This window comes from Pipistrellus kuhlii, unplaced genomic scaffold, assembly GCF_014108245.1.
Source record: "Pipistrellus kuhlii isolate mPipKuh1 unplaced genomic scaffold, mPipKuh1.p scaffold_m20_p_3, whole genome shotgun sequence".
In the NCBI taxonomy this organism is placed as follows: Eukaryota; Metazoa; Chordata; class Mammalia; order Chiroptera; family Vespertilionidae; genus Pipistrellus; species Pipistrellus kuhlii.
In genome coordinates this window covers 65,277,333-65,303,467 of record NW_023425529.1, presented here as the reverse complement: position 1 = coordinate 65,303,467, position 26,135 = coordinate 65,277,333, and the positions used below count along the sequence as shown (strand labels likewise).

The 26,135-nt window shown below is 39.7% G+C and overlaps 1 protein-coding gene across 6 annotated transcripts in view; it reads right to left on the bottom strand.

Moving 5' to 3' along the window:
- Window positions 1-26,135, bottom strand: part of NAV3 (neuron navigator 3) — a 558,961-nt gene that overhangs the window by 152,575 nt on the left and 380,251 nt on the right. For all 6 annotated transcript variants that reach the window (XM_045588279.1, XM_045588277.1, XM_036456217.2 and 3 more), the window contains 2 exons: window positions 23,932-24,955; window positions 12,975-13,090 (listed from right to left, as the gene is read on the bottom strand). In XM_045588279.1, coding sequence (XP_045444235.1) covers window positions 12,975-13,090; window positions 23,932-24,955 — 1,140 coding nt within the window. The remainder of the gene's footprint in view (window positions 1-12,974; window positions 13,091-23,931; window positions 24,956-26,135) is intronic.

Sequence of the window (26,135 nt, the reverse complement as noted above, 5' to 3'; positions counted from 1 at the left end):
CCAACATAACATGCATCAGTTATCTAGGGAATTGCATTGGGATGCTTCATTATCCTGCTATGATTATTCATATCAGAGCTATTTGAATAAAACTCTTCCTCCTACTTTCTCATTTGCATTCTTGAGTACTGGTAGAAGTGGAAAAAATGGCTTGAAGAGGATAATCCCACAAAGTCAGTAGAAGCTCACTTTAAAAACCCTGGAATACACAGACTCCTATTGAGAGAACCCCTCTAACAGTGTAATGCTCCAAGTTACTTACGCACAGAAAGGCATGTGTCGTACATACACCCACAGCATGCTATACCTTCAAGGAGCAACCAACCAATACTGTCTGGGGGGGTAGGCTCTCTGTTCACCTTTGAAAACACTCACATAAGAAGTACTTAGAACAAGACAAATGCTCCAATTTTAAAGGCAAGAGATGAATATCATCGGATTTTACAGTTCCCAAGGAGCAGAGAGAAGAAAAGATCCTTAAGGGTCAGGACTCCCTGCCTTGCCTTTGTACTACACACGTGTTTGTTGGGAAGAGCAGTTCAGGGCAGAAATCACACAATGGTATAGCAGCAAATCTTCAGCCTCTGAGCACCTGGTGTATTCAGATTCAGAAATCACCATTTCCGCAGCTGTGGACACATTACTCTTTTAAAGCCAAACTAACATTAAAAAATTGAGCAGTAATTGCCTCTGCTGTCTCTCTAAGCTTTGTGCTTCTAAAGTTGGTTCCCTAAGATTCCAGAAAAGCTCATACAATATCTTTTAACAGAAGGGCCTAGAGAGAGAATAAAGGCAGACCTATATTTAGCATAAGTTGTATGAATCAATTCTTTCCAATTTCAGGAGTCCTCTATGAAGTATTTTGTAAAAACATGCATTGACATAAAATATGAGTTTAATGGATTTTTGAATAAGGAACTATTTATGATGTAAATACCCTTCGGTAAAGCACTGAATTCAGGTATAAAAATGTATCTAGTTTGGTTATTCAGGCAAGTGGCAAACTGGCAGTTAAAGTTAATCACAAAACTAAAAAAATGACTTCAGACATCTTCATAGTTAGTTAAAGATTATTTCAGAAGTTACTATTGAGAGCCATGTAATCAAAAAGGCCTAGTTTGTAAAGTATAAAAGCAGTTCAATTATCTACATAGCAGTTTAAATGTACACACTTAGGAGCATTTTTTTGCCAACTACTGAAAACACATAAGCACAGACACACAGACACAGACACACACACACACACACACACACACACACACAAAACAAACACTCCAAAATGTAAGTGGGTAAGGCTGTCAAGAGCGGCCTCCATGTTTTTTTAAGTGCTACTAGATTCATGGTGCTTGTCACTGAGGTCTAGACTAGGGCCACGTGCCACTGAGTCAGTAGAGGAAACACTTGACTCTACAGAAAATTTACTCCTGAGGCCTTTCCTTCTTCACTATATACCGGGGGGTGAGGTTCCCTCAAGAGAAGTTGAAGGAAAAGTCCCCAACAATGACTAAGTAAAAACATGTTTGGAGTCTTAAAATATTAACACTTACTTATAGATATCTAAAATAAACTGGATGTCAAGGCCAATAACGCCCAGGGCAGAATGGTGCTATTTACTTTCTCCAAATAAATTTCACCACTGGTTATCACAACTCAGCTTTACCAAGAAAATAATTTCAAGTAACAAGGAATTAAAATTTTTTTTCTTCTTAACTACAGTTTAGAAACAGCAGTCGGAAGCATGGAAGACACCCGGCTCATGCAAATGTGCCACTTCTTACAATGCCATCCTCCTGTTACGAGCAGACCCAACTTACCCAGGAGGTCCGTGTAAAGTGCCTGCTCCAGGTCGCCCAGCATGGTCAGGATCACGTCCTCATCCAGGTGGGCTGTGCCTTCCCGCAGGCAGCTTTCCCCCTCCTCCTCCGCCCAGCTCCTGCTGATGCTGCTGGGCTTGGAGGACCCGGTCTCATCCTCAGACCGGCTGTCTTCATCACTCTCACCTTCCAAGCCTTTCCGGGAAGACCAGTCCCCCAGGCTCTGGCTACCGGACTGGCTGGCAGGCAGGAGGCCCCAGGCCCCTGAGCCGCCGGTGTGGTACAGAGACTGCATGGACCGGGAGAGGAACCTGGACAGCGAGGGCCTCTCCGCATAGCGGGATTCCCTCTGGCTGGCTTTTGCAGCATTTCCAAACCAGTTGGAGATGCGCACAGTGGGTCTCCTCTCCGCCTCGCTGGTGAGGGAAAGATTGGTCAGCGACTTCTGTTTCTGAAGGCAAGCGCCCTTCCTCCTCACTTCTTTGCCTCGAAACACGGAGAGTTCAGCTGGCCGATGCATGGTTCTTCTCGTGGTTTCTTCTTTTCAATGGGGCTTCACATCGTCTCTTTTCACGGAGATGGCATCTGGCCTTTTTGGTTTTAATTAGCACATGCACTTCAATAAAAGCCCAGGCAGGCTCAAGCATTCACATAAGATTCCAGAGCGATGGCACAATTAAGTAGCTGGCCACACTTGAGCTTGCTGCCTCAGTTCCTGAATCAGCAGTACTTACAGATATTCTGCTGGAACATCTGAAGCAGAAAAGAGTTCACCAAAGACGCTGCTCCAGCTGAAAAGTAGCACAGGAAGCCAAACACGTTTTCCCATCTTCCTCCAATCGCAGGTCTCAGCAGGGCGATGGGTCTGCATTTCCCTCTCTTGCTTCTGTGCTCCCAAATGCCAGCTAGTGAAGCACCAGCTATGTCTCTTGCTTCCCCCCCCCACCCCGCCCCCACCTCTCAGCAGCCCTTCCCTGATTTCGGTCTGCAGCCCCTGACTCTCGATGAGCTGACAGAGCAGCACGTACAGCCTCTGCATCAGAGCCCCGTAAGAGCAGAAATTAAGCACTGAAGCCCAGCCCTGCACGAGCTTCTCGCATTTTAGTATTCCACCTGCATTCCCAGATCTATGGCTCTTCCTTGCTGCTGCAGTGGATGCTGCTGGCTGCCATGGCAGCAAACATAGTGCTAAATTAAACCGGAGGCACCCAAGCGCCTGTCCAGCCCCAAATGCCACAGGTTTCAAAGCCGAGGCTGAATGAGAGTCTGTGCTATTAGCCTCGTGCACATTTAAATCACTCTTAGCCACCCAGTCTCAGAGGCGGACACACACACTCACAAGACACACACAGCACTCACTCCCCGACACCGAGAATGACAGACCAATTCTCTTTAGCTCCAGGCAGCTGAAGCAGGCAGAGCTGCCTCCTGAATGTTGGGATTTGTGCTGTAAAAGCACAAATCAAATTCAAGAGTGTAAAGGACCTGAAAAACGGAGCATGACATTCCGGCTGACAGATAACGGTTTAAAGGAAAAGACTTTACTTCATCTTGTACAAATGCAAGGGCTTTTCATGCTAAGCTATTTAGGAAATCCTAATGTAACAACAACAAAAATTATGATTTATTTCTATAAAAAAAATTGCAAAACACCTACACAAAAGGTTCCCCCCCCCCCAATATTTTTACTCAAAGCATGAAATGGAAATTTTATGGCCAAGTGTGTCAAACATAATGATGTGATAAAAAACATAATACGTACAATATATCTTTTGATATTGAGCATTTTTCCTAGTCTAGTCCATAAATCTACTGCTGCATAACCAAATTTTTAATATTTTGATAAAGACATAAAATTAACTAAGATAAATATCTTGCATCTATCTTGTACTATACTATAATCCTGAAATTCTGATTTTAGGAAAACTTTTAAAATACTTACCAGGTATAGTAGAGATCATGTATACTACTGAGAGCTAAGGGAAAAGTATTTAAAAAAAGTCTTTGAGGTTTTCTGTCCATAAGCATTCTTTGTTAAGAGGGGAAAAGTGAGGAAATATATAGAAATATTCACGTCATTGAAATTGATTTATAAATCCCTATCATTGTCTGCACTAATATGATTACATTAATTCTGATATTTCACCTCAGAAAAATCAGCTACTTGAAGTACCCAATCTCTTAATTACATAAATTAGCATATTGTTGTATATTGCCTATACTGTTCAATGTGATGACATTCTACTCTGCAAAGTTAACTATTCCTTATGCTCAGGCTCAGGACACACCATCCCTAGATCCATTCTACACAGATGCACAAAAGGGAATCAGATGGAAAGAACAGTGATTAGTTGTGATAAAAAATTTTCAATTAAACACACAGGACTGTGAGTTACAAATATTGATTCTCAATGTTTGCTCTTTAAAAAATAAATTGTACTTATATAAAATGTGTTCAAATAAAATGAAAAAACAAATGTCAAATTATATCAATGGATAATTGCCCTTCTAAAACATAATTTTCTAAATATTTTTTAAGGATCAAAATGCTACTTTTGTTTGGATTTCTAATCAGAACTTTTTCTTTATTTTTAGTAATTCTGACTCAATGAATCGCCAGCTATGAGATCATGGTAAATTTGGTGAAGTTTTAAAACTTTAATTTGCCTGAAAGGTACTACACTAGTATATTGTCACGCACTCTAAAGTTTTACAGATTCACAACCAGCAAATCCTTATGCTTTAAATGTCAATACAGTTAACTTTCTGTCCTTTTTTATACAAGAGTGCTTGTGTGCAATTCATTGTGGGCCAGTGGTTCTTAAGCTTTAAAGTTCACAACCTCTTGGAGGGCTTATTAAAATGTAGCTTGCTGGGTCTCACCCCACCCCTCCTCCCTCAGTGGGTCTGAAAGGAGTCTGAGACTTTGTTTGTCTTACATATTCCCAGGTGATACAGACATTGCTGGCTCTGGGACCCCATTTTGAGAACTATTAAGCTAAGACTAGAGTTTTTCAGCTAGGGGTGGTTTTGAATTGGCTCTCTCCGCAATATCAGGAGATATTTTTGGTTGTCATATCTGGGATGTGAGATGCCCCCTGACATCTAAATAGCAAAGGCCAATGATGCTGCTAAACACTAAACATCCTACAGTGACAGGACCCCGCCCCACAATAAAGAACTGTACAGACTCCAATGTCAATAGCACCAAGGTTGAGAACGTCTGGTTTAGACTAAGTTATATTGAATTGACAAACTTACAAATTTCAGTGTGTTCCAAAAAACAACACACAAACAAACAACAAAACAAAACAAAACAAAACAAAACAAAAAACCCCACAAAGATGCACATTTATGTCCATTCTATGTAGCCTGTCTATTTGATCCAGGTACCCTTTATGCCAAGATCCAGGCTAAAGGATCAACTCCAATCAGAGACATGTTGATATGACAGAGGAAAGAAATGAGCAATCCAAGCAATGGCTTTTAAGCTTTTGCTTGGGAATAGCCTATGTCATATTTCCACTTACATTTTGTTGACTAAATCAAATCACATGGTCCACCCTGGTTCAATGGGGCAGAAAATATAATCTTCCTGCAGAGTCAACCCTGAAAGGGTTTGGCTAAGGCTAATGGAGCAAGTAAGGAAGGGTTGGTCATTTTAAAGAAATAACCCTAATGAAGAAAACATCAAAATAGCTTATTTATTTTATTTATTTATTTTTGGCTTAAAGATATTGTTGTCAATTTGTACTAGGTGTAATCGGTTTATAATGGTGAATTTTGTAATGAAAGAAAACACAAAAATTTCAAGAGAAACATCAACAGTGCTTTATTCAAAGTAATGTTCATCACCAGCTACATATTTCCCTCATCTTTCAGGTAATTTGCAGATACCATCCCAATAGAATTTTTCTTGTTTTGAGGCAAACCATTCAGAGACCCAATTTTCCACTTATTTGTATGTTTATAAGTGCTGCTCAGAAAGTGCGTGTGCCATCAATTGGAATAAGTGGTAATCTGAAGGAGCAAGATCTGGTGAATACAGCAGTGGGTTAATGCTTCCCAGGCAAGATCTTTTAATGTGTTTTTAATTGGTTGGTTTTCAAGTGTGTGATGGTGCATCATCATGAAACAAAATCATTTTACTATGAATTCTGGCCCATTCTGGTCATTTCATGATCAAAGCATGATTCAAATTGATTATTTGTTGTGGTACCAATCAGTATTAATGGTTTCACCTGGTTTTAGAAGCTCATAATACACTACACCTTCCTGATCACAGCATTATCTTCTTTCTGAAGTGATTTGGCCTTACAGTCTATGTTGATGGTTAATCTGGATCAACGCATGATTTTGTGCATTTGGAATTCTCAAAATAAATCCACCTTTCATCACCAATCACAATTTGATGCATGCCATTGAAGCAGTATTTTACCAATGACTTTTCAGTTTTCCATTTGTTTTTCAATCACAGTTGATGTGGCACCCATTTTCCTTCCTTTAAAATCTTTCCCATTGCTTGTAAATCATCTAAAATTGTTTGCTGAGCAATGTTTACTCTTTCTGCAAGTGTTTTTGAGTTTGATGTGCTATCTTCATCCAATAATGCTTGTAATTGTTGGTCTTCAAACTTTTTCGGTTGACCTGGACATGCTCTGTCTTTCACATAAAAATAATCACTTTTAAAGCGTTCAAACCAGCATTCACAACTATCTTGAGCATGTTCACCATAAGCTTCCTGAAGTATACGTTAACTTTTTTTTCCTCAAAAAAAAGTAGTGAATGAAAACTTCCCACAAATGCTTTTTTTTTTTGGCATAAAATTTGACATTTTTAAGCGTAAAAAATATCTATGATGTTAACACCTTTAGCAAATTTGACATATTAAGTTTTGACACTTGCTGTCAATACAACAAAATAGCATACATATCAAATCACATATATATCAACATACATGTAACTCCATCTATTGAAAAAAATCTGCATTATGAACTGATACACCTAGTAATTAAAGTAATTTTTCCCCTGAAAATACATCAGTTCACAAGTATACCCTGAACAATAGCAAAGAACTCACTGACTGCTTCTGTAGAGGCAGCTATTTTTGCTTACTTTGGGTGTATATTTATACATGACTATTGTATTTATACTTTTTGAATTCACACACATAAATGTATATAGGTGAAAGAGGAAGCCTAAATGAATAGGAGACAAATAAGACCAATCAATACTAAAAATCAAATCACTCTATTTTTGACTTGACCTAAAACAAAGTAAAGTTTCTATCTGTTCTGAATGGGAAACCTTTCAACTCTTTAGTAAACATGATTATAAAGTGACTATTTAAGTAAAAAATCTAAACTGACTTAAATTACCCCAGCTAAATCTTCTTAATCTTTCTAAGCATTCAAGAAAAAGGCAACTTAAGTGACTATATACAAAGGTCTTAAATAACAGATATTTCTCATTATTCAATAAGAAGTCTGAGGTCAGAAATAATACATGCAACCATTAGCTTATCTCTCTATTTAAATGAAAGTCTCACTTTTAAAATGATTTCCTGAATTAATCCTGTTATTTTATTACTTTTTTTAAATTTTTTTTTAACAAATGATAAGCCGACTTTGTTGATACTGAATCAGTCTGGCATCTACTCATGTTTCTCAGTTGAATATAAATTCTCGATAAAGGTTAAAAGTGCATTAAACAAATGTTACACATGTTGGTAGATGTTCTTATGCAAAAAAGGGCAAGTGTGAACCTATGTAGAAAAAAAAAATCAAAAAACTTTCTTGAATAATTCTCGTGGAATGAAAAATAAAGCTCACTTTACATTTGGCAGGATCTCCTGGTACTGGATGAAAGAGATGGTCTCTGGTGCCAGATTCCTTTTGTCAATGAACGTGAGAATAAAACCCAAGCCAAATCTGTTAAATCTGAACTGTCAATTCAGCCAGATTTATAATATCAAGGTCATGGCATGAATCTTAAAAGGAGAGGCTAGAAGCAAGAATCTCACTCACTACTTGCCACACATTACATAATACATTTCACTGTATGAAATAATTAGTGGACTGCACAAAGGGAACTTCTCTGAACACTACTGGGGTTCTTGCAATACCTTGAGAAAAAGAATGTTCTACGACTTGCATGGGAGAATGAATGGCTTTTATGTGCATGACATTATATTCCTCAGTTGTTAAAGTCCATTTTCCTTAAACCAGTCATGGAAAATGTGTAGCTGGGGCTTCAGTAGAGCTAGAAGCAAAGGCAGTGCCCAGAGTTTTCATTCCATGGTGGGGCTGGGTCCCCTATAGCATCACGCAAGTTACAGACCATTAGTCCATTGTTTGTGGGGTCCACGTGGCCATGAGCCATGTGGGCAAAAGCAGAGCATGAGAGCACCACAAGCAGTGAAGGCGGGGAGGGCTCCTTTGTTCAGGAACTTAAATACCAAATTTTCCCATGCTTGCAGTGACCAGGCCTACTTTGGCCAATGCCCTGTTCCAATGCCCTGTTCCCAGGTATGGCTGACAATCACCTTCCCATGTCACCTAGACCTTCCTGGGCATGCATCTAAATTGCAGCTTTCCTTTGTTTCTTTCCAGTTATTAGTTAATAACCAGGCCATTACAATGATATTAGAACCATCACCTTCAGATCAGGTAAATATCGCTAGTTTTCCTCCCTAAAAATATGACAAATAGTAATAAATAGAACGATATACATAAGGACTTTGGAATGTAAGACTTGTGAAAATTCTGAGTTTTTCTCCAGTATGCCATCATATTGTGTGCCCCTCATTTCTGATGCTTATATTCATACCATAAATTAACTACAATTTTAACTTCCACTATGTTTTTCTAGCTTCACCTGAGTTACTGCTCAGTTGAAAAATGTGAACAGCAAAGCTTCCCAGATAACTAGTGAATCCTTCTAACAAATCTGCCTCAAGTTTGTTCCTTAATAGTATCACACTTCATTCCATGTTCTGTCTCCCAGGTTATGCAATAGGAATGCCATTTACATTTGTCTAAATACAAAAAGGATTTTCCCATAACATAAAATTGAAGGGAAGGTGGGAGGGATAGTGTCAGATGGTTCGTTCGGAGACATTTTCTACAATGACTTTGAGCTCATTGTTTCACTCTCTTATGTCTCCTCTATGTTTGTTTCACTTGAATAAGAAGGTAACCACCAGAAGCTCCAAGCTTTATTTTTATTATCTTCAGGTCTAGTGGGGGAAAAATCGAGTGTCTCTTTCCTAATAGTCTCAGGAAAAGTTCTGAGATTGATTGGTTTTGAGTGGACTGAGTTGGGTCACATGTCCATTCCTGAAAGTGACTGTGGTGAAGGCAGTTGGTTGTTTGATTGGATCTGCTTGGGTCCATTTCATTTGGTCCATGTGAACACAGAATCATGAGGCCATGGCCCTCCTCTCCCTCAAAAAAAATCAAGGTGCTGCTATAAACAGATGGGGCAATGGATACTAATCAGGCAAAACCACACCAGACTCAAGGTATGGCACTGTGAAGCCCATGGTGCTCAAGATATGGGGCTCTGAACTGTTTAAGTCCCTTTCCTAAACACTATATACCATTTTGTATTTTTTATTTTTGTGTTATTTTTAGATTCCCCCAAAATGTATGGACTTGAAATTTTTACAAAACCTGGATCTTATCCTGTGAAGGCTCACTCAATCAGAGTTCTGTATCATTCAGGCTATTTCACTTTGGGAGCAGGACAGAATTACTCCCTATAAGGCCCCCACACTAACTATTAGCAATAAGAGTTCAACAACAATAGCATTGAAACTGTATTATATGAGCTACTAAGATTTCAATAAAGTTAGAGAAAATGCTGTTTTCTGATAAGAACTAATGAAAATCATAAGGCAAGTAGAATTTTTTTCCCAAATTATTTTCACTGAAGTTATTTCTTCCTGAAATATTATTCCCTGATTTCATTGTCCACTAGAATTCCAAAATATACACGTGTGACTTTCTGTTAAGTCCTATATAACTCTCTATAGTGAACTTATGCCAAGCAATTTTATTATTTGACATTTTAAAGTGTATTTTTCTCTTATTCTTCTATAAAAGAACTCACATCTTAGTCCTGTTTGCTTTCCCAATGCTTTGCATGCCTGGCATGTATAAGATCCCAGATGATAATTACCAAAAAATATGGATGAAAAATAAAACCTTATCTCACAAGTTCTGTGAGTTTAATAAGCATCAGAATAGTCACATCACAACAAAATGTACCAGGGAACAATTCAACCAGCTAAATAATTGCAGTGCAGAGGCCAGAATTAATTTTTCTACTTTCTAGAACACTTATCTTCCCGTATCTCGAATTGTATCAGAAAGAATATCCTGTGAGCCAGTCTAAAGTAGGGCATGGTAATACATTGAAGTGCTTATGTGGTCTCTAGTTTCTCTAGCAGCCAGAATGAAGAGGCAATCACAGAAATAAGAAAGAGAAGGGAAGCTGGAAAGGGGCTGAAGAAAAGTTGTTCTTTTAATTAAGATTGAAGAGATGGTAACATCCTGTGTGCTACAGAAGGTGATTTAGTGGAGATGGAGATATTGAAGAGGAATGAGAGAAAATAACCCAAGAAAAGGCAGAGAAAGTGGGTATACATGCAGTACATGGGTAGATGTGGTAGCAGGAAACTAAATTCTGTTCTGTCTGATTTTTTTTTTCAGTGAAGTCAACATCAAGGTCATTGGTTAAGAGAAATAATGGGAGACATGGTATGTAGTTTTGAAAAGAAAGTAAAGAGTGGAAAAAAGAGTAAATGAATCAGAGAATTACAGAATGACTGATAGGCAGTGCTAAATATTCACTTAATATCATAATCATAAAGGTAAAGTTAGTCACATCAATATGTGATGTGTTTTCTCCAAGTCCATCATCGCTGGTATGGACTAAGTGAAGAACTGAATGTAACCAAGTCTGATTTCATCAAATGCATACATGTAGTAAAAAGTTGAAGGGCTATGCAAGAGTAAAATTATATTCAATTACCACAGGAATTAAGCTGATTAGGTGGGGGTGGCAGAAATAATACATAAAATTTGGGGAGGAAGTGGAATCAATGAATTGGAAATCCTAGTAGAATCAGTGGTGGAGTAAGGAAACAAAAAGACACTAATAAGAGAGGAAGTTGTAGTCAGCAAAAATGAGGTGCATGGAAGTCAGTTAATAGAGAAGTTGCAGTTTAAAAAATATCTAGTCTCAATGCAGATGTGCATCATCATTTTGCCCATGGGGCTATTGGAGCTATGGGAAAGATTAACACTTGCCCCAAGTATTTGGAAAATCTGCAAATTCCACCTCCATAGCTATGCTTTGGCATCACCATTTCTACATTTCCCCTGCCATGGCCCACTATAATAGTCACAGGAAACCTCTGATGTCTAATAAAACCACTGGTGTTAATTCCTAAAGGAATCTTGGGATGCTGTGCTGTCATTGTTGTCAATGTCCATTGGCAGGTATTGCAATGACAGCTAATGCTTGCCAAAGTGTTTCAGGTCATCCCAGGTAGGAAGTTTATTAACTCCCATATTTGTGATATGGTTACTTTCATAAGCTTCAGAGCTATACTTTGCATCCTTGGAGTACTCTGGTACTATTTTAAATTAAGCAATTATTTTGTTTTGTTTTTCTTTGGAATATTAAAGGGCTGAGCCAGAGATATTTTGGGATAACAGACATGTCTCTACTCCCATGCATCCTTATGCTTAGTAACAGATAAAAATGTCCTTAAACTCTCTTTCCCCAGTATATTTTGCTAAGAGCTTATTTAGTTGCTCATGTACCAAATTATCTGTAATAATAAAAGTATAATATGGTAATTAGACCAGATGCCCTTCTGGACAAAGCCAGGACTACAAGGGATGCCCGGGTCCCAGGTGCCTGCTGATAACTGTAGGGAAGCCCAAATCCAGTGTGCTAGAGGGAAGCTAGTGCCAGCAGCCAGGGGAAGGAAGGCCTACTCCTGCATTCCATGCATCAGACCTCTAGTCCTATCTAATAAAGAGGGAATATACTAATTGACTTTCATGCCCTAACAAAGATGGCAGCACCACAGCCAATAAGGAGGAAATATGCTAATTGACTGTCACACCCTCAAAGATAGTGGCACCCACAGCCACAAGATGGTGGCACCCAGTCCTCTCAGCCCCGCCAGGGTGGCAGGCACATGGCATGGCTAGGCCCACCACCAGACATGTCCAGCCTCTCCACATGCCTACCTCTGGAGTCCCTTCAGCCCCCTAGCTGCTTAGGGCCAGTCTGAAGCACAGGCAATCCTTGTATGGCGGCTTCCCAGCTGCCCAGGGCTGGCCCAAGGCTCAGTGTAACCAGGGCCAGCCGAGGCTTGCACTGCCGGCAGTGGCAGCAGCAGAGGTGATTGCCAGTTTGCCTCCTGCCCCCGAGGGCTCCGGACTGTGAGAGGGGGCAGGCCAGGCTGAGGTAACCTCCCCTGTAGGGCATCAATTTTCATGCACCAGGCCTCTAGTATGTAATAAAATTATACCAAAGGCCTTCCATATATGCTTAGGCTTATGAATCCTAGGAAAATCATTAGACTAAAGTTGAGAATTTTGTTTTATACATTTAAGTATTTGACAAACTGTGTTTAGGGTATGTATATGTATTTGTTTTTTTATATCATCTATATATTTTAAAATATTCCCTGTAATTAGATTTATTTTTTTTTAAAGAACACACATTTGCAGTGTTCTCAACAGTACAAAACTGAAGATAGTACAGGTTGTATTGGTGATGAAAAATGAACACTGACACATGATCCTCAATATTTTTAAAAACTAAATATATTCAAGGGCTGCCTTATTAACAAGAGAAGATTCTCTAGGTTTTCACTTATTATTTTCACTTTGACCCAGGGCAACAATTACTTAAAATACCAGGCTCTGAAAGCACTACTGTTCTCTATAGGAATCTTAACAGAGAGATCCCTCTAAACAGAACAACCAAATCCCTAAGAATCTGTGAAGTATGAGATGTACATAATTCATTTACATGTAAGAGGAATAAGATAGCACAAATGTGATTTAATAAAAGACTTATGGAGAGATTACAAAAATTCTGAGGCTTGACCCACCCATTAATCAGGTTACTTACCAGATATCTCCTCTAGGCACTGCTTAGCAGTCTTGCTGTAGGATAAATCCATCTTCGTAGGGCTGGTACAGGAGTCAGCAGATGATAAAGAAGTGCCTTCATTTTCTGAATGTGCTCTGGAATTAACCAAGAAGACAGAAACAAATAGCAACTGCTGTTACCAGTGACACATTCAGGTTCTTTATTATAAGAAGTAGACATACAAAAGTTTTCTATCAAGGTAAATAAGCATTTCTTTATGACTCAGGCATTCCAATTCGTTATGACTGAGAATTCCCCTGCCCCTCCCTACTCAGTTCTGAAGTCTACTGTATTCTATTCTACCTGGGCTGGTTTCCATGGGCCTCTGTACCTCCTCAGCCCTCTGTCTATACAGGAAGGGGGGAAAGTCCTCTGAAGTTTTCTAGGATTTTTATTACTCACTGAGTAAGTTAAATGGAGAGTATGTAATGAGATTAGAGACCCCAGGGAAAGCTTACTGGCTGCCTGCCAGGAAGCCTGGAGTCATGGTGCCTTGGTGCACTGGCTGTGAGCCAGGCTTGGCTTAGAGTCATGCAGGCTCAGTATTCGCAGACTGATCTTGCAGAAGCTGAGTCACATTAAGTAGTTCCCTGAGATGTGGCTGTCTAAGCCCAGTGCCAACAGTTCTTATCAGAACAAGACCCACGGGTGTCACAGGAGCCTGAATGCTTGTGGCCACGCTGGTCATAAACATTCACAGTATCTCCTTCTAGGAAAATCTGCATAGAGCAAAAGAGTATTCAGAATGTATTTTGGAATTTTTGCTTTGAAAAAAAAAATCCTAAAAAATATTCCTCAGGAGCTGACTATGGCTATCTTCCTCTGTATATGAGACCTAGGATGCAATTCCATTGGCTGAGCCACACATCCCCTCCCTGAGAAGCTCCTTTATAAAAAAAGATTCATGCTTCTGACAGCTCAGTCATGTCTTAGAAGCCATTGTTTTATTTTATTTTTAAAGTGGCAGTGCATAGTTCTGACTGATTCACCCTTAAATGTGATATTGGTTTAAGTCACAAGATACAATCTGACTTACCTTGTTTTTAAGTTCTTGAGCATATTTTCCATGGTATTCCTTCTAAGAGTTACCAACATTAGTGACAAAGAACATGGAAAAGGTAGATAATTACAAAAAGGACTTAGGAGTCATCTTTGATTTATATACACATCTAAATGGGCCCTGATCTCAGCTCTACATATGTCACAAGCCAGCCATTTCACCAGGATTTCTACCTCATTATTTGGAATCAGATATTAACTCCCATATTTAGAGGGACACTCATTGCTAACTGGGATGTAAAATTTATACAGATGCTCAAAGAGGTTCCGTTGGTATTTGAACACTCACAGCAGGTCCTCTGTTTGGGGAGATGCTTCATTCCAGTAAGATAAAAGGTGTGGGGATTAATGAAACAATTTATAAAGACTTCAGAATCAACAGTATTCTCTAATTATAAGGTGCATTTTGACATATTGCAGTGGAATCATTCACTGTTCTCACAGAAGCTGACATTGTAATTCCCTCATATTTGCTAGAGAGAAAAAAATGAGCACCATGATGGTCCTTCAACATATCCAGCAGACACAGGCATGCACACACTACCTTATTGCACATTTACAAGATGGTCAGCATGTTATGAGTACCTATTGAAACCATAAGATGCAGCATTGCAACAATTCCATTTAATTTAGAGTTCTAGTAAGCCAGGCCCTTTGCACTAGTGTCTATTGCTGAGTTGTAGTGGTTAAAAGTCTAGAGTTCACCAATGATTAACACAAAAGCTGTTCCCTGTTTATGTGTATTTACTAAGTGCCAAGTACTATGCCTAGTGTTTTACTTATGGCATGTCACTCAAACTTCACAACCATCCTGCTGCTATGATTAAATGACCCCTCCCCCCGCAAAAAAAAAATCATATGCTGAGACCTAATCCTCAATGTAATGGTATTTGAAGGTGCAGCCTTTGGGATGTGCTTAGGTCATGCGAGTGGAGCCCTGAGGAATGAAATTAGTTCCCTTATAAAACACGCAATCAGAGAGCTGCCCTGTCCTTCTGCCAGGTGAGAAGGACGTCATGGTGAGCCAGGAAGCAAGGCCTTCACCAGACACCAAACTTGCCAGCACTTTATCTTGGACTTCCCCAGTCTCCAGAAAGTGAGAGATAAATGTTTGTTGTTTAAGCCAATCAGGATATAGCATTGTTGTTACAATAGCCAGAAGGTATTAACATACTTGCAATATGTATGCCATGGATAAATTAAGGCTTCTAGAAGTTTAATGTTTTGCCCTACATAAGAAGCTGGTAGATACATAAGCTATACTTAAACGTATAAATACTATTCTGTTAACCACTACCCTACAGTTGAACACCATCCAAATGCCTCTGAACACTGAGTATTTTATTACATTCCAGGCTCCCTTAGCTGAGAGTTAGCTCAGTCATGAAGTTAATAATAAACAATATTTGAATGTAACAATATCTGCTAGTCTATACTAAATTTTAATCTTTATAACAAGTTTTACTGGTAAGAGAAAGAAGCTATTAATTATTGTGCCATTTAAAGGAACTCAGCAATGAATCCCAGATATGATCAATCTTCAAATTTTATATATATGGATTCATATATTGATTTATATATTTTTTTAAATCTCCCTTTGGATTCATCTTGATATGATTATATTCATAAATGTTGGTACAATAGAACTAGTTTGAGTCAACAGTATTAATGAATGGGATTATATAGCTCCTGCTTCACAAACCTAACAAAATGAAATGAAAAGCAAATATCTTTCTAGAACCATCAACAAGCATGCTTTCTTCTCTCCTTCCTGGTGGATGGCAGATAGATGACAGTGAGGGCCCATGCCAGATATAATATTTATATACTAGAAGCCCAATGCACAAAATTCATGCAAGGGGCTCAGCCCTCACAGCCATGGCAGCTGCCTCGGCCCTCACAGCCCTGGCTTTGTCTGAAAGGTCGTCCAGAAAATCATTCGGCTGTCCAGAGTAATCATCATATTATTATTTTATTATTATAGATAGTAATAGATAATGAGATAAATTCTATATAATAAAAGCCTAATATGCTAAGTGTCTGGTCATCTGGTCAACCAATCAAAGTGTAACTATATGCTAAGTCCACTCAACCACTGGCTATGATGTGCACTGACCACAAGGGGGCTGACAGTCGACTAGTAGACCAGTCACTATGACGTGCATGATCACCAGGGGACAGATGCTCCAACAGGTAGATTGGCTTGCTACTGGGGTCCAGCTGATGGGGACTGAATGAGATGGGTTGGACATGCCCTGGAATCCTTCCGTGGTCCCTCCTTGGCTGGCCAACTTTCCGCATCCCTTCCTAGCCCCAATTGTGCACCAGAGGAGTCCTTTAGCCTGGCTGGTGCCCTCTCGCAATCTGGGACCCCTCTCGCAATCTGAGAAGTGGTTTCGGCCCAATTCTGCAGGCCAGGCTGAGGAACCCCACTGGTGCACACATTTGTGCACTGTGACTCTAATAATGATTTAAAGAAGTGTGTGTGTGTGTGTGTGTGTGTGTGTCAACATATTATTTATCCATTTAGAAAAAGTGAGGAACAGCGAGATCTTGTTTTCTGCACAAAAACAAATCAGGGTTTCTTAGATAAAAGCTGAAGCCACAAAAGTGAGGATATAAGATCAACTAAGAACACCTGCAGCCCCCCCCAAAAAAAGGGGGGGGCGTTCTCAAAAAATAATAGAAAAGAAGTCAGCTTGTAGGGGCTTTCAGTGGCCAAATCGAGAAAATTTAAGCACCAAAACAAATAGTATTATCAGTAAACTATGTTCCATTAAATAGAGAATGGGGCAAATGGAGGTTACAATTGTGAGTGCATGAAACACAGAGTTTATTCTTGTGTTATTAGTGATTAATTATTGTATTATTTACAATATGAACAACTGTAAACCTATTTTTTCCCTACCCTTTTGCCCCAACATAGTAATCCATTAGTTCACAAAATTTAAAGAGAGAGAGATGAAAAGAGAAATCTCTTTCTTAAAGTAGATGCCAGGGCCTAAATATGAAAGAAATAATCTTATTAAAAATCATTTGTCAACCACTGGAGTAAATTATTAATTCAGGCAAGAAACCTCAGTGGATGCTAAAATTTAAAGGTAAAAGTAGATTAAGTTATAGAATTTTTACATGCAGTCTCAAAATACTTAGTAAATAAAAATGGGGCAAAATAACTCTAAAATAGAAAACCATGTCAGACATTCTCTTAATCAAGTGATCAATTTGATATTACCAAAATGGAAAGTATCAATACTGTATGAAACCTAACAGAAAAAACACTGAGTTATTTCTGTGACAGTCCTGACAAATCAAATAGGAGCCCGGTGCACATGATTTGTTCACGGGAGGGAGGGTGTCCCTCAGCACAGCCTGCACCCTCGCCAATCCTGGACTCCTCTGGCAATGTCCAACTGCCGGTTAGGCCAGATCCCTAACCCTATGGTATCCAGCCTAAACCGGCAGTGGGACATGCCTCTTGCAATCTGGGACTGCTGGCTCCTAACCTCTCACTTGCCTGCTTGCCTGATGGCCCCTAACCACTTTGCCTGTGGGTCTGATTGCCCCCTAACCACTCCCCCTGCTGGCCCGATTGCCCCAATCCCTCCCCCCCCACACACGCAGCCTGCTTGTACCCAACTGCTCCCCCGCCCCCGCCAACCTGCTCACCTCCTATTGCTCACCCCCCACCACCGCCACCTGCTTACCCCCAAATGCCTCCCCTTGCCATCATGGTTGCCCCAATTGCCTCTCCTGACAGCCTGATCACCCCTAACCCCTCTGCCTCAGCCCCACCACCATGGCTTTGTCTGAAAGGATGTCTGGAAGGTTTCCCAGTCTAATTAGCATATTACTCTTTTATTAGTAGAGATGGGTCTAATCATGAGGAACTATCAGATAAACCCAAACTAAGAAACATTGTAGCAAATGCCTGCCCTCAGCATATCAATGTCATGAAAGTCAAGAAACTACTGAAGAACCATTCCAGAATGAGGGATATTACAAAGACATGGCAACTGGTTGCAAGGAGTTAAGTGTAAATGGGAGTTCTTTGTACTATTCTTGCAAAATTCCTATAAGTTAAAATTTTTTCCCCCAAGAAAAAGCAAAATGCAGAAAGAAGAAACAGCAATGGAATGATTAGGCAATCTGGAGGTGAACCTCGAAAGCCAACTGCAGAAGCTTCCTTAATGAAGTTCCCTGCTGAGAGACTGCCAACTCCCAGCAGTGCTACACAACAGGCCCTCTCCTAGACACATCTCTGTTGTCCATCCTAAAAAATATTGCTGTGCGAAGGAGTTTAAACTGCTGTCTGATGCACAGATATATATCCAACCTAGCAAATTTAAGCTCCTAAGGCAAGCCTTCAATAAGCTTTTTGTGCTGATGACCAATTATGCCAGCTCCCATAAAACCACAATTGCAACATAATCTGCAAGAGAAGCTGCAGGGTTTATAAAAGCTTTCTCTGCATGGTTATATGCTCTACAGATCCTCCTACTCAATCTATTGGTTCTATAAATAAGCCAAATTTAAAGCCCCATAGGTATTTTTAAATCTAATATTTTTTATTCTTTGTCTTTTAGAAGAAAGTATAATTGTTAATTTCTCATTGTCACTTTCAGGCAGATCTGAAATTTCACAAAAACTTGTTACAACAAAAACCTCTTCTGAGAACCCATGAAGCTGTTATATCAGAAACATCATATACACTGAATGGCCAGATTATTATGATCTCTGAACGCATAATAATCTGGCTACTAATTATATATCCTATATAATAAAAGGCTAATATGCAAACTGTCCCCTTGACCAGGAGCTCAACCAGCAGTCAGGCCAGGCAACCACCCATGTCCCCTCCCCCTGACCAGGCTGGCCAGACCCCACCTTGCACAAATTCATGCATCAGGCCTCTTATACACACACACACACACACACACACACACACAGAGTGGCCAGATTATTATGCGTTCAGAGATCATAAATAATCTGGTCACTCAGTGTATTTAAAAAAACACACAAATATAAATTCAGACTTTCTTGATCTAAATTTACAAATCAAGTCTGTATAAAGGGTCTCTGCTTATGTTGAATTAGTACATTTTAAAAGCAAGATGATTTTCTTCTCTGCATAACATTGCCTTGCCTTACCTAAGAATTGGGTTTCTCTTTTCTTTTACAAATTGCCCACACCCCTGATTCTGCTCCTTTTGACATTAGGCATTTGCTTTATGCCCAGTGCATTGTTTTCTTGGCATTTACTACAAATGGTCAGAAAATAAAGACAAAGAATGTAGAGCTAAAAATAGTTGAGTTATCAATCTTCATGGCTATTTTGGAATTTTGTTAGGAGCTGCTAAAAAGACTGAGGGAAAATGTACTGGTCTCTTTTTTTCTTAATTTAACTAATTCACTATGTTACTTCACATATCTTTGCAAGCACAAATAATGTAGCTCTAAAGTAATGAACAAAAAGCAATGGAAGAAAAATGACTCGTGAAAATAAGGTAGGTATTTTGTGGAAGGTCTGAAGGATGTCGGATAATTTTTGAACTGCAGGCAAGAAAAACAAAGTTGAAAAATACAATATAAAGGGTAGACACCAAGAAATAGGAAGAATAGTTAAAAGTAGGCTTTTTTTCTTCCATTTTAACTATGTTCTTCTTCCTCTTTATTTACTTCTTATAATTGGGACCTTTACTTCAACTCTTTTAAGAAAGAAACTTCCAATGTCAGTACCTTTCTCCTTTATCTAGCCATTCAGTGTGGCTTCTACTCCCTTGACCTCTCCCAGTAATAATTCATCTTACAGATTGAAGACATAGTACTTTCCTCATCATGCTTCATACACATATTCACACACAGAGAGACACATACTACTGAGAGGGCCAGATAATGCAGCGCTTTGTAGGTCTTTGTAACACATTCAAGTTTCATATTTTATGAGGTGTAGACATCCAATAGATGGTCTCTATCGAAAATAAAATCTACAAGTAATACCTTTAAGTATGAAGAATGATATTAGAAAGATCTATAAGGGGAAGTTGGAAACTAGGTGAACATTGGTAGTGACAATCTTGGACCAGGAAAGGGAGGTGGAAAGACAAAGAAATGCTGATGAGATACATTTTTAAGAAAGAATCAAAGGTGAGAATTTTAAGAAAGTAACTTTTAATTCAATGAAAATGCTCACCTTTGACCTTAGTTATATCTACTCAGTAAATGGATAAAGATATACCAAATTCAAAACTACTTTTACCACATTTTAGTGATAAATGAGTTATAAAAACTTAATATAGAATATCCTTGCATTGCAGAGAAAGTAGGACTAAAAAGAACCCAGCATTATATTTTTAGGATTCTGAACATTCAATTTGCAAGAATATATTATAAGGAGTATATTAGAGTCCCAGAAAGAAAAATTAATGACCTAGTGTGACCTAGAAGTTGGCTGAGAAAAGGGGGAAAAATCTGCATTAGCCATGAAACTTTTCATTTTATAAAGGTTATTTATTTTTAAAAATATATGCCTGGGAGGGGTGGGCGCTGGGTGGAGAAGGGAAAAGTGGGGGAAATAGGGGACATATATAATACTGTCAATAATAAAATCTATATATATCCTTATATATGCTTAAAAACATATATACTACTTATGGGTGTTATGTATTTCCCATTATAACTGAATTTTGTTTGTTTTCCTTTGTGTTTATTGATTAAGGTATTACATATAATTTTAAAAATCTACCATTTACATTTTCCCAGCCAGAATTTTCCCCATAATAATACCTCTTATTTTTATAATGCAGAAAGACCTGATAAGCAAAGGAGTGCATGCTGTAGACTCAAAGCAGATTTGGGTTCAAAGGTAAACTCCTAGTATCCTATGACTTTAAGAGATTATCACTAATTTGACTTGAAATCTGTTTCTTCGCCTCTAGAAAGTGGGAATATCATTTGTTCTCATGGTTTCTGATAAAGTCTAAATATGCAAATGCTCATAAAATGCACAAAAATTGTATAACAGAGACTTACATTAAGTAAGCACTCAGTGAGAATCTACACTAATAAAAGCCTCAGGCCCTCATATCATCACAAGATGGCCACCACCACATCATCATAAGATGGCCAGCAGGGGAGGGCAGTTGTGTGTGATCAGGCTGGCAGGGGAGGGCAGTGAGGGCAACCAGGCTGGCAGGAGAGGGCAGTTGGGGGTGATCTGGCAGGAGAGGGCAGCTGGCAGGGGAGTAGTTAGGCACCAATCAGGCTGGCAGGGGAGCAGCTAGGGGGTGATCAGGCTGGCAGGAAGAAGCATTAAGGGGCAATCAGGCAGGCAGAAACATAAGTGGTTAGGAGCCAGCAGTCCCGGATTGTAAGAGGGATGTCCGGCTGCCGGTTTAGGCCTGATCCCCTGAGGGCTCCCAGATAAGAGAGGGTGCAGGATGGGATGAGGGACACACACATCCTTGCACAAATTTCTTGCACCAGGCCTCTAGTCTATATATAAAAGCCTAAGCAACCAAAAGACTGTTCAACCATTCAACCCATAGCTGTGATGTGTCCTGACCACTAAAGGGCAGATGCTCAATGAACAAGCATGGAAACATGGGACAGACTGATAAATATCAAAGGGAAGGGAGGAAAGGGGAGAGGGGAGGGTGGGAAGAGATTAACCAAAGATCTTATATGCATATTAGAGGCTCGGTGCACAGATTCATGCACCAGTGGGGTCCCTCAGCCTGGCGTGCAGGGATCAGGCTGAAACCTGCAGTCCAGCATCCTCGGAGGACTTCCAGATTGCAAGAGGGTAAATCTGTGCACTGAGCTTCTAGTAACATTATAAAACAGTAAATTATTATTATTCATCAAATTATTTTCAATTCCAAAGTCTGTCAGGGAATTTGCAGGAAAGTATAATATTTTAATGGTGTTGGAGCAGAGTTGAAAGGATATCAGGGGCTATGTAATCCAAATGACATATTTTATTTTTAAGGGGAAATAAATCATTATACAGTGGAACCTTGGTTCTCCAACTTAATTAGTTCTGGAAGCATGCTTGAGAAGCAATTTGTTTGAAAACAGAATCATTTTTTTTTCCATTAGAAATAAGGTAAATTGAATTAATCTGTTTCAGACTCCCATATAATTCTGTTTTAAACTTGCTTATATACAGTACATGTCTAATGTACTGTTTAACCTATAAATAGATACTTATTTTCCTGAATTATTTGAGCAACCCCCTACTGGCTTTAAGGGAATCACTTTCAGCACTTGTTCCAATGGTTTCATTCAGGAAGTTAGTATGCAGCATCTTAGCTTGTTCATATATCACTGCCTCCAAAATGCAGGCACTGGCTAACTGCTTTTCCTTTTTCCAAATCAACAACAGATTTCTACCTCTTCAATTGCCTGGGATCATCACTTTTTTCACACCCTCAGCAATATTAGCACTCTGGATGGCCTCTTTATGTTCTAAAATTGTGCTAATTGTCCATTTCACATCAACTAAAGTATTTCTCCTTTGTTTGTTGCCTGAGAGACTTTTGGTTCAACAACCAACCGAAATGTTTTTTCTGTGAACAACTTAGTGAAAAACAGAATGGCTCCAGATGGGAGATGTTTGAGAAATGAGGTCTGCCTGTAATTATTTGCTTTACTTAAAAACCCATACATTTAATAAATTTAATAAACTATAAACTTTATAACCATGACCCTGTCTAAATTGTAACAGATGCTACTTCCTGTTCAGATAATTTCTTTCCTGCTACTGAACTGCCTGCCAGATAAAAGGGCTGACATCATTCCTCCCAAGGCTCTTTCCGCTCTGAACCTCTGAATGGACAGGCAATAAAAATAGAAACACATCAGTGACTGACATATTTCTAATAGATTAAAACAAACCTCGGAGCAATAGGCAAATGTGCTATTTTTATAACTGGATAGTAGAACACGTATTTTAAAATATAACATATGATATAAATTTAATACATACACAATAAAATAAATAGAATGCAAAACAAATTTTAAAATAAAGTATAAGTATATTAAATATAAGGTATCTCCAAAAATGTATTTATACACTTTGCATCATTATAGAGGCAGTGTTTATTAAAATATATTTCATTTTCAAAATTGAGCTATCAGCTGCTAAAGTATGTATATATTTTTGGGGAAATACCCTGAATATAAGCCATTATTCTTTGCCTAGAAAGTCATGCCTAGGTGTGGGAAATTAATATAAATTCTATGTTGGGAAAACAATGCTTTATAGAGAACATATACTGAACATTTACAATGTGCGAGGATATATAGGAAACATGTTATATGCATTTTCCCTTGTTATTCTCCCCAACCCTATGAGGTAGATGCTATTGTTCCTACTTGGCAGCTGAAGAAAGAGACAGATTTAAGTAACTGTCCAAAGTCATACAGCTGCTCAGTTGCAAAGGCTGGGCACTCAATCTACCTTTGTTTGATTCCAGAGCCTGCCCCTTTAAGGTATACTATACTCTCTTACAGTGAAAACAAAAATATCTGTAAACTCCACGAAACTTAGAAATGTTTTACAAGACTAATAATAAAAATAAGCTGTGGTAATAGCAGTAATAGCAATAGAGAAAGTCATGTACCTGGCCTCTAGTTTGCTTCTGACAACAAATTGGTTGAAGACCTCAAGTTCTGTAGGAGGGGGGAAGGCAAGGGAACACTAAATCATAGTGAAGGTTTTTTCTTTAAAAATTAAATTCTGGGTCTCTAGCCTCAGAATGAAACGCTGTTCCAGAACGACTATGTAAGACATGACTCCAGGAACCTTTCTTATTACACCGAGAGCACAGACCTGCAAATGCTCCCAGCTGTGGCTGCATGCAGGCCAGCTTACCTGTAAATGAATGGAGCCACCGTGGCCATGTTCGGGTGGCTGTGCTGCTGCTGCTGAGGGAGCTGGACAGCACCATTTCCCGTGGTCTGCCCACTGCCCGGTGCCCCTGACCCAACACAGGAACCAGAGGGAGAAGCGTGGCTGGCCTCCCTTCCTTCCAGCGGAGCAGGGCAATTGGATGTGCTTGCTTTCTCGGAGATTACGGGCTTGGGTAAGGACTGGGAAGGGCTTCCCTTGGTAGTCCTGAATTTTTCAGACTCCTTGTTGGCTGTGCTGCCTGGTGAAATGGTCTGTTTGGCTGTCGGCACCTTAGAGCCCGGTTTGGGAATCCCACTGGAGGATGGGATTAGGCTTTCCTTCTTGGTGGCAGTCGCCTTGCTGCCCTTTGGGATCAAACTTGCAATTTTTGAAGTCTTTTTCGGGGCCGTCTCTGTCACCTGATCCTTCTCCTCTTTGACTGTTTTTTCGGTGCAAACTTTATTTTTGTCCCTGTTCTTGTCCTCCTTTTCCTTTGGCTGTAGCAAAGACTTCTTATTGCTGAGATTTTTGCTGCCAGCTTTTGGAGGGGCTAATTTAGGGGACGCTTTGGGGCTGCTATTGGTGGAGCCACCACTATTCAGACCACTGTTGAAACCTTCCATCTCACCAGATTCAGAAAAGACATCGTCATCCTTCCCACCATCACTGGGTCCTGAACTGGGAGCCTGCGGGGGGCGTAACGCAGTCCTGGCATTGACCAGCTTGAATTTTTCAAGCATAGATTTTTGTCCCGAGGGAGCTGTTTTGACCCCTTCAGAGCCAGGGGGCTTCAGTCTGTCCGTAGATGGTGTGGGAGAGGTGGCTGGGCTCGGCTGCTTTACTGTCAGCATGGTAGAGGTGGCACTGTGCTTGACATTCATGGACTTGCTGCGCCAGGGCTTGGCACTCGGAGAAGGGATGGCGGAGGCAGGGGGCTGCCCAGCAGTGGTGGGGGGCTGCATGTTCCCATTGATACCTGAAGGTGGCTGAGGTCCTTTGGAGGGATCTGGGCATCAAGAGAAGAAGCACAGAAAAGGCTGATTAGATTTGGCCACCGATACTGAGTAATCCTAACTGCAGATGCATAGAAGTATTTCTTCTGTGAACTGAAGGCAGACATGCCCTGTGGCATCAGGCACTTTTGTGATGTGGTTGTTTTGCTTTATTTTGCCTTCTAAAACTATTCTGACCCAAATGAACTTTGCTAGGCAGAAATATCTAAAGATGAATAGATCACTATCCCTCCCCCTAAGTAATTCTGCATTTTGTTGTTGTTGTTTTTAAATTATGGATGTAGCTCATAACAGTAAACTGATATTCCATTTAGCCTTATAAAAATATGTCATATAGTGAATATTGAGAAATTGCTTAAACCTATAGGTAGCCTACCTTTTCATTATCTGTTATATATCCTTATGAATCATGATTTAGTTTTTTGTTAATATTGTTTATTTTTATTTGTTTAAAAATCCTTTAAAAGGGTCAAATAATCTTATATGCATCAAATAATCTACTAATATATATATATATATATATATATATATATATATATATATATATCCTATATAATGAAAGCCTAATATGCTAAGTGTCCAGTTGATTGTTTAACCAAAGCACAATATGCTGATGATATGCTAAGGCTGCTCAACCATTCACTATGACATGCATTGACCACCATGGGGAAGACAGTTGACTGATCAACCAGTTGCTATGATGGGCACTGTCCACCAGGGGGCAAATTCTCCAACTGGTAGGTTAGCTTGCTGCTGGGGTCCAGCCGATCGGGATTGAATGAGACTGGCTGGACATGCCTTCGAGTTCTCCTGTGGTCTCTCTCCAACTGGCCAACCTCCCACATCTCTCCCCAGCCCCAATCATGCACAAGTGGGGTCCCTTGGCCTGGACTGTGCCCTCTCACAATACGGGACCCCTTGGGGGATGTCAGGGAGCCAGTTTCAGCCTGATCCTGCAGGCCAGAGGAAGGGACCCCACTGGTGCATGAATTCATGCACTGGGCCACTAGTCTATCAATAACAACCTTAACTGTAAATGGACTAAATGCTCGAATCAAAAAACATAGGATAGCCAAAACCAGTTTGGCTCAGTGGATAGAGTGTGGACCTGCAGACTGAAAGGTCCCAGATTCAATTCTGGTCAAGGGCATGTACCTTGGTTGTGGGTACATC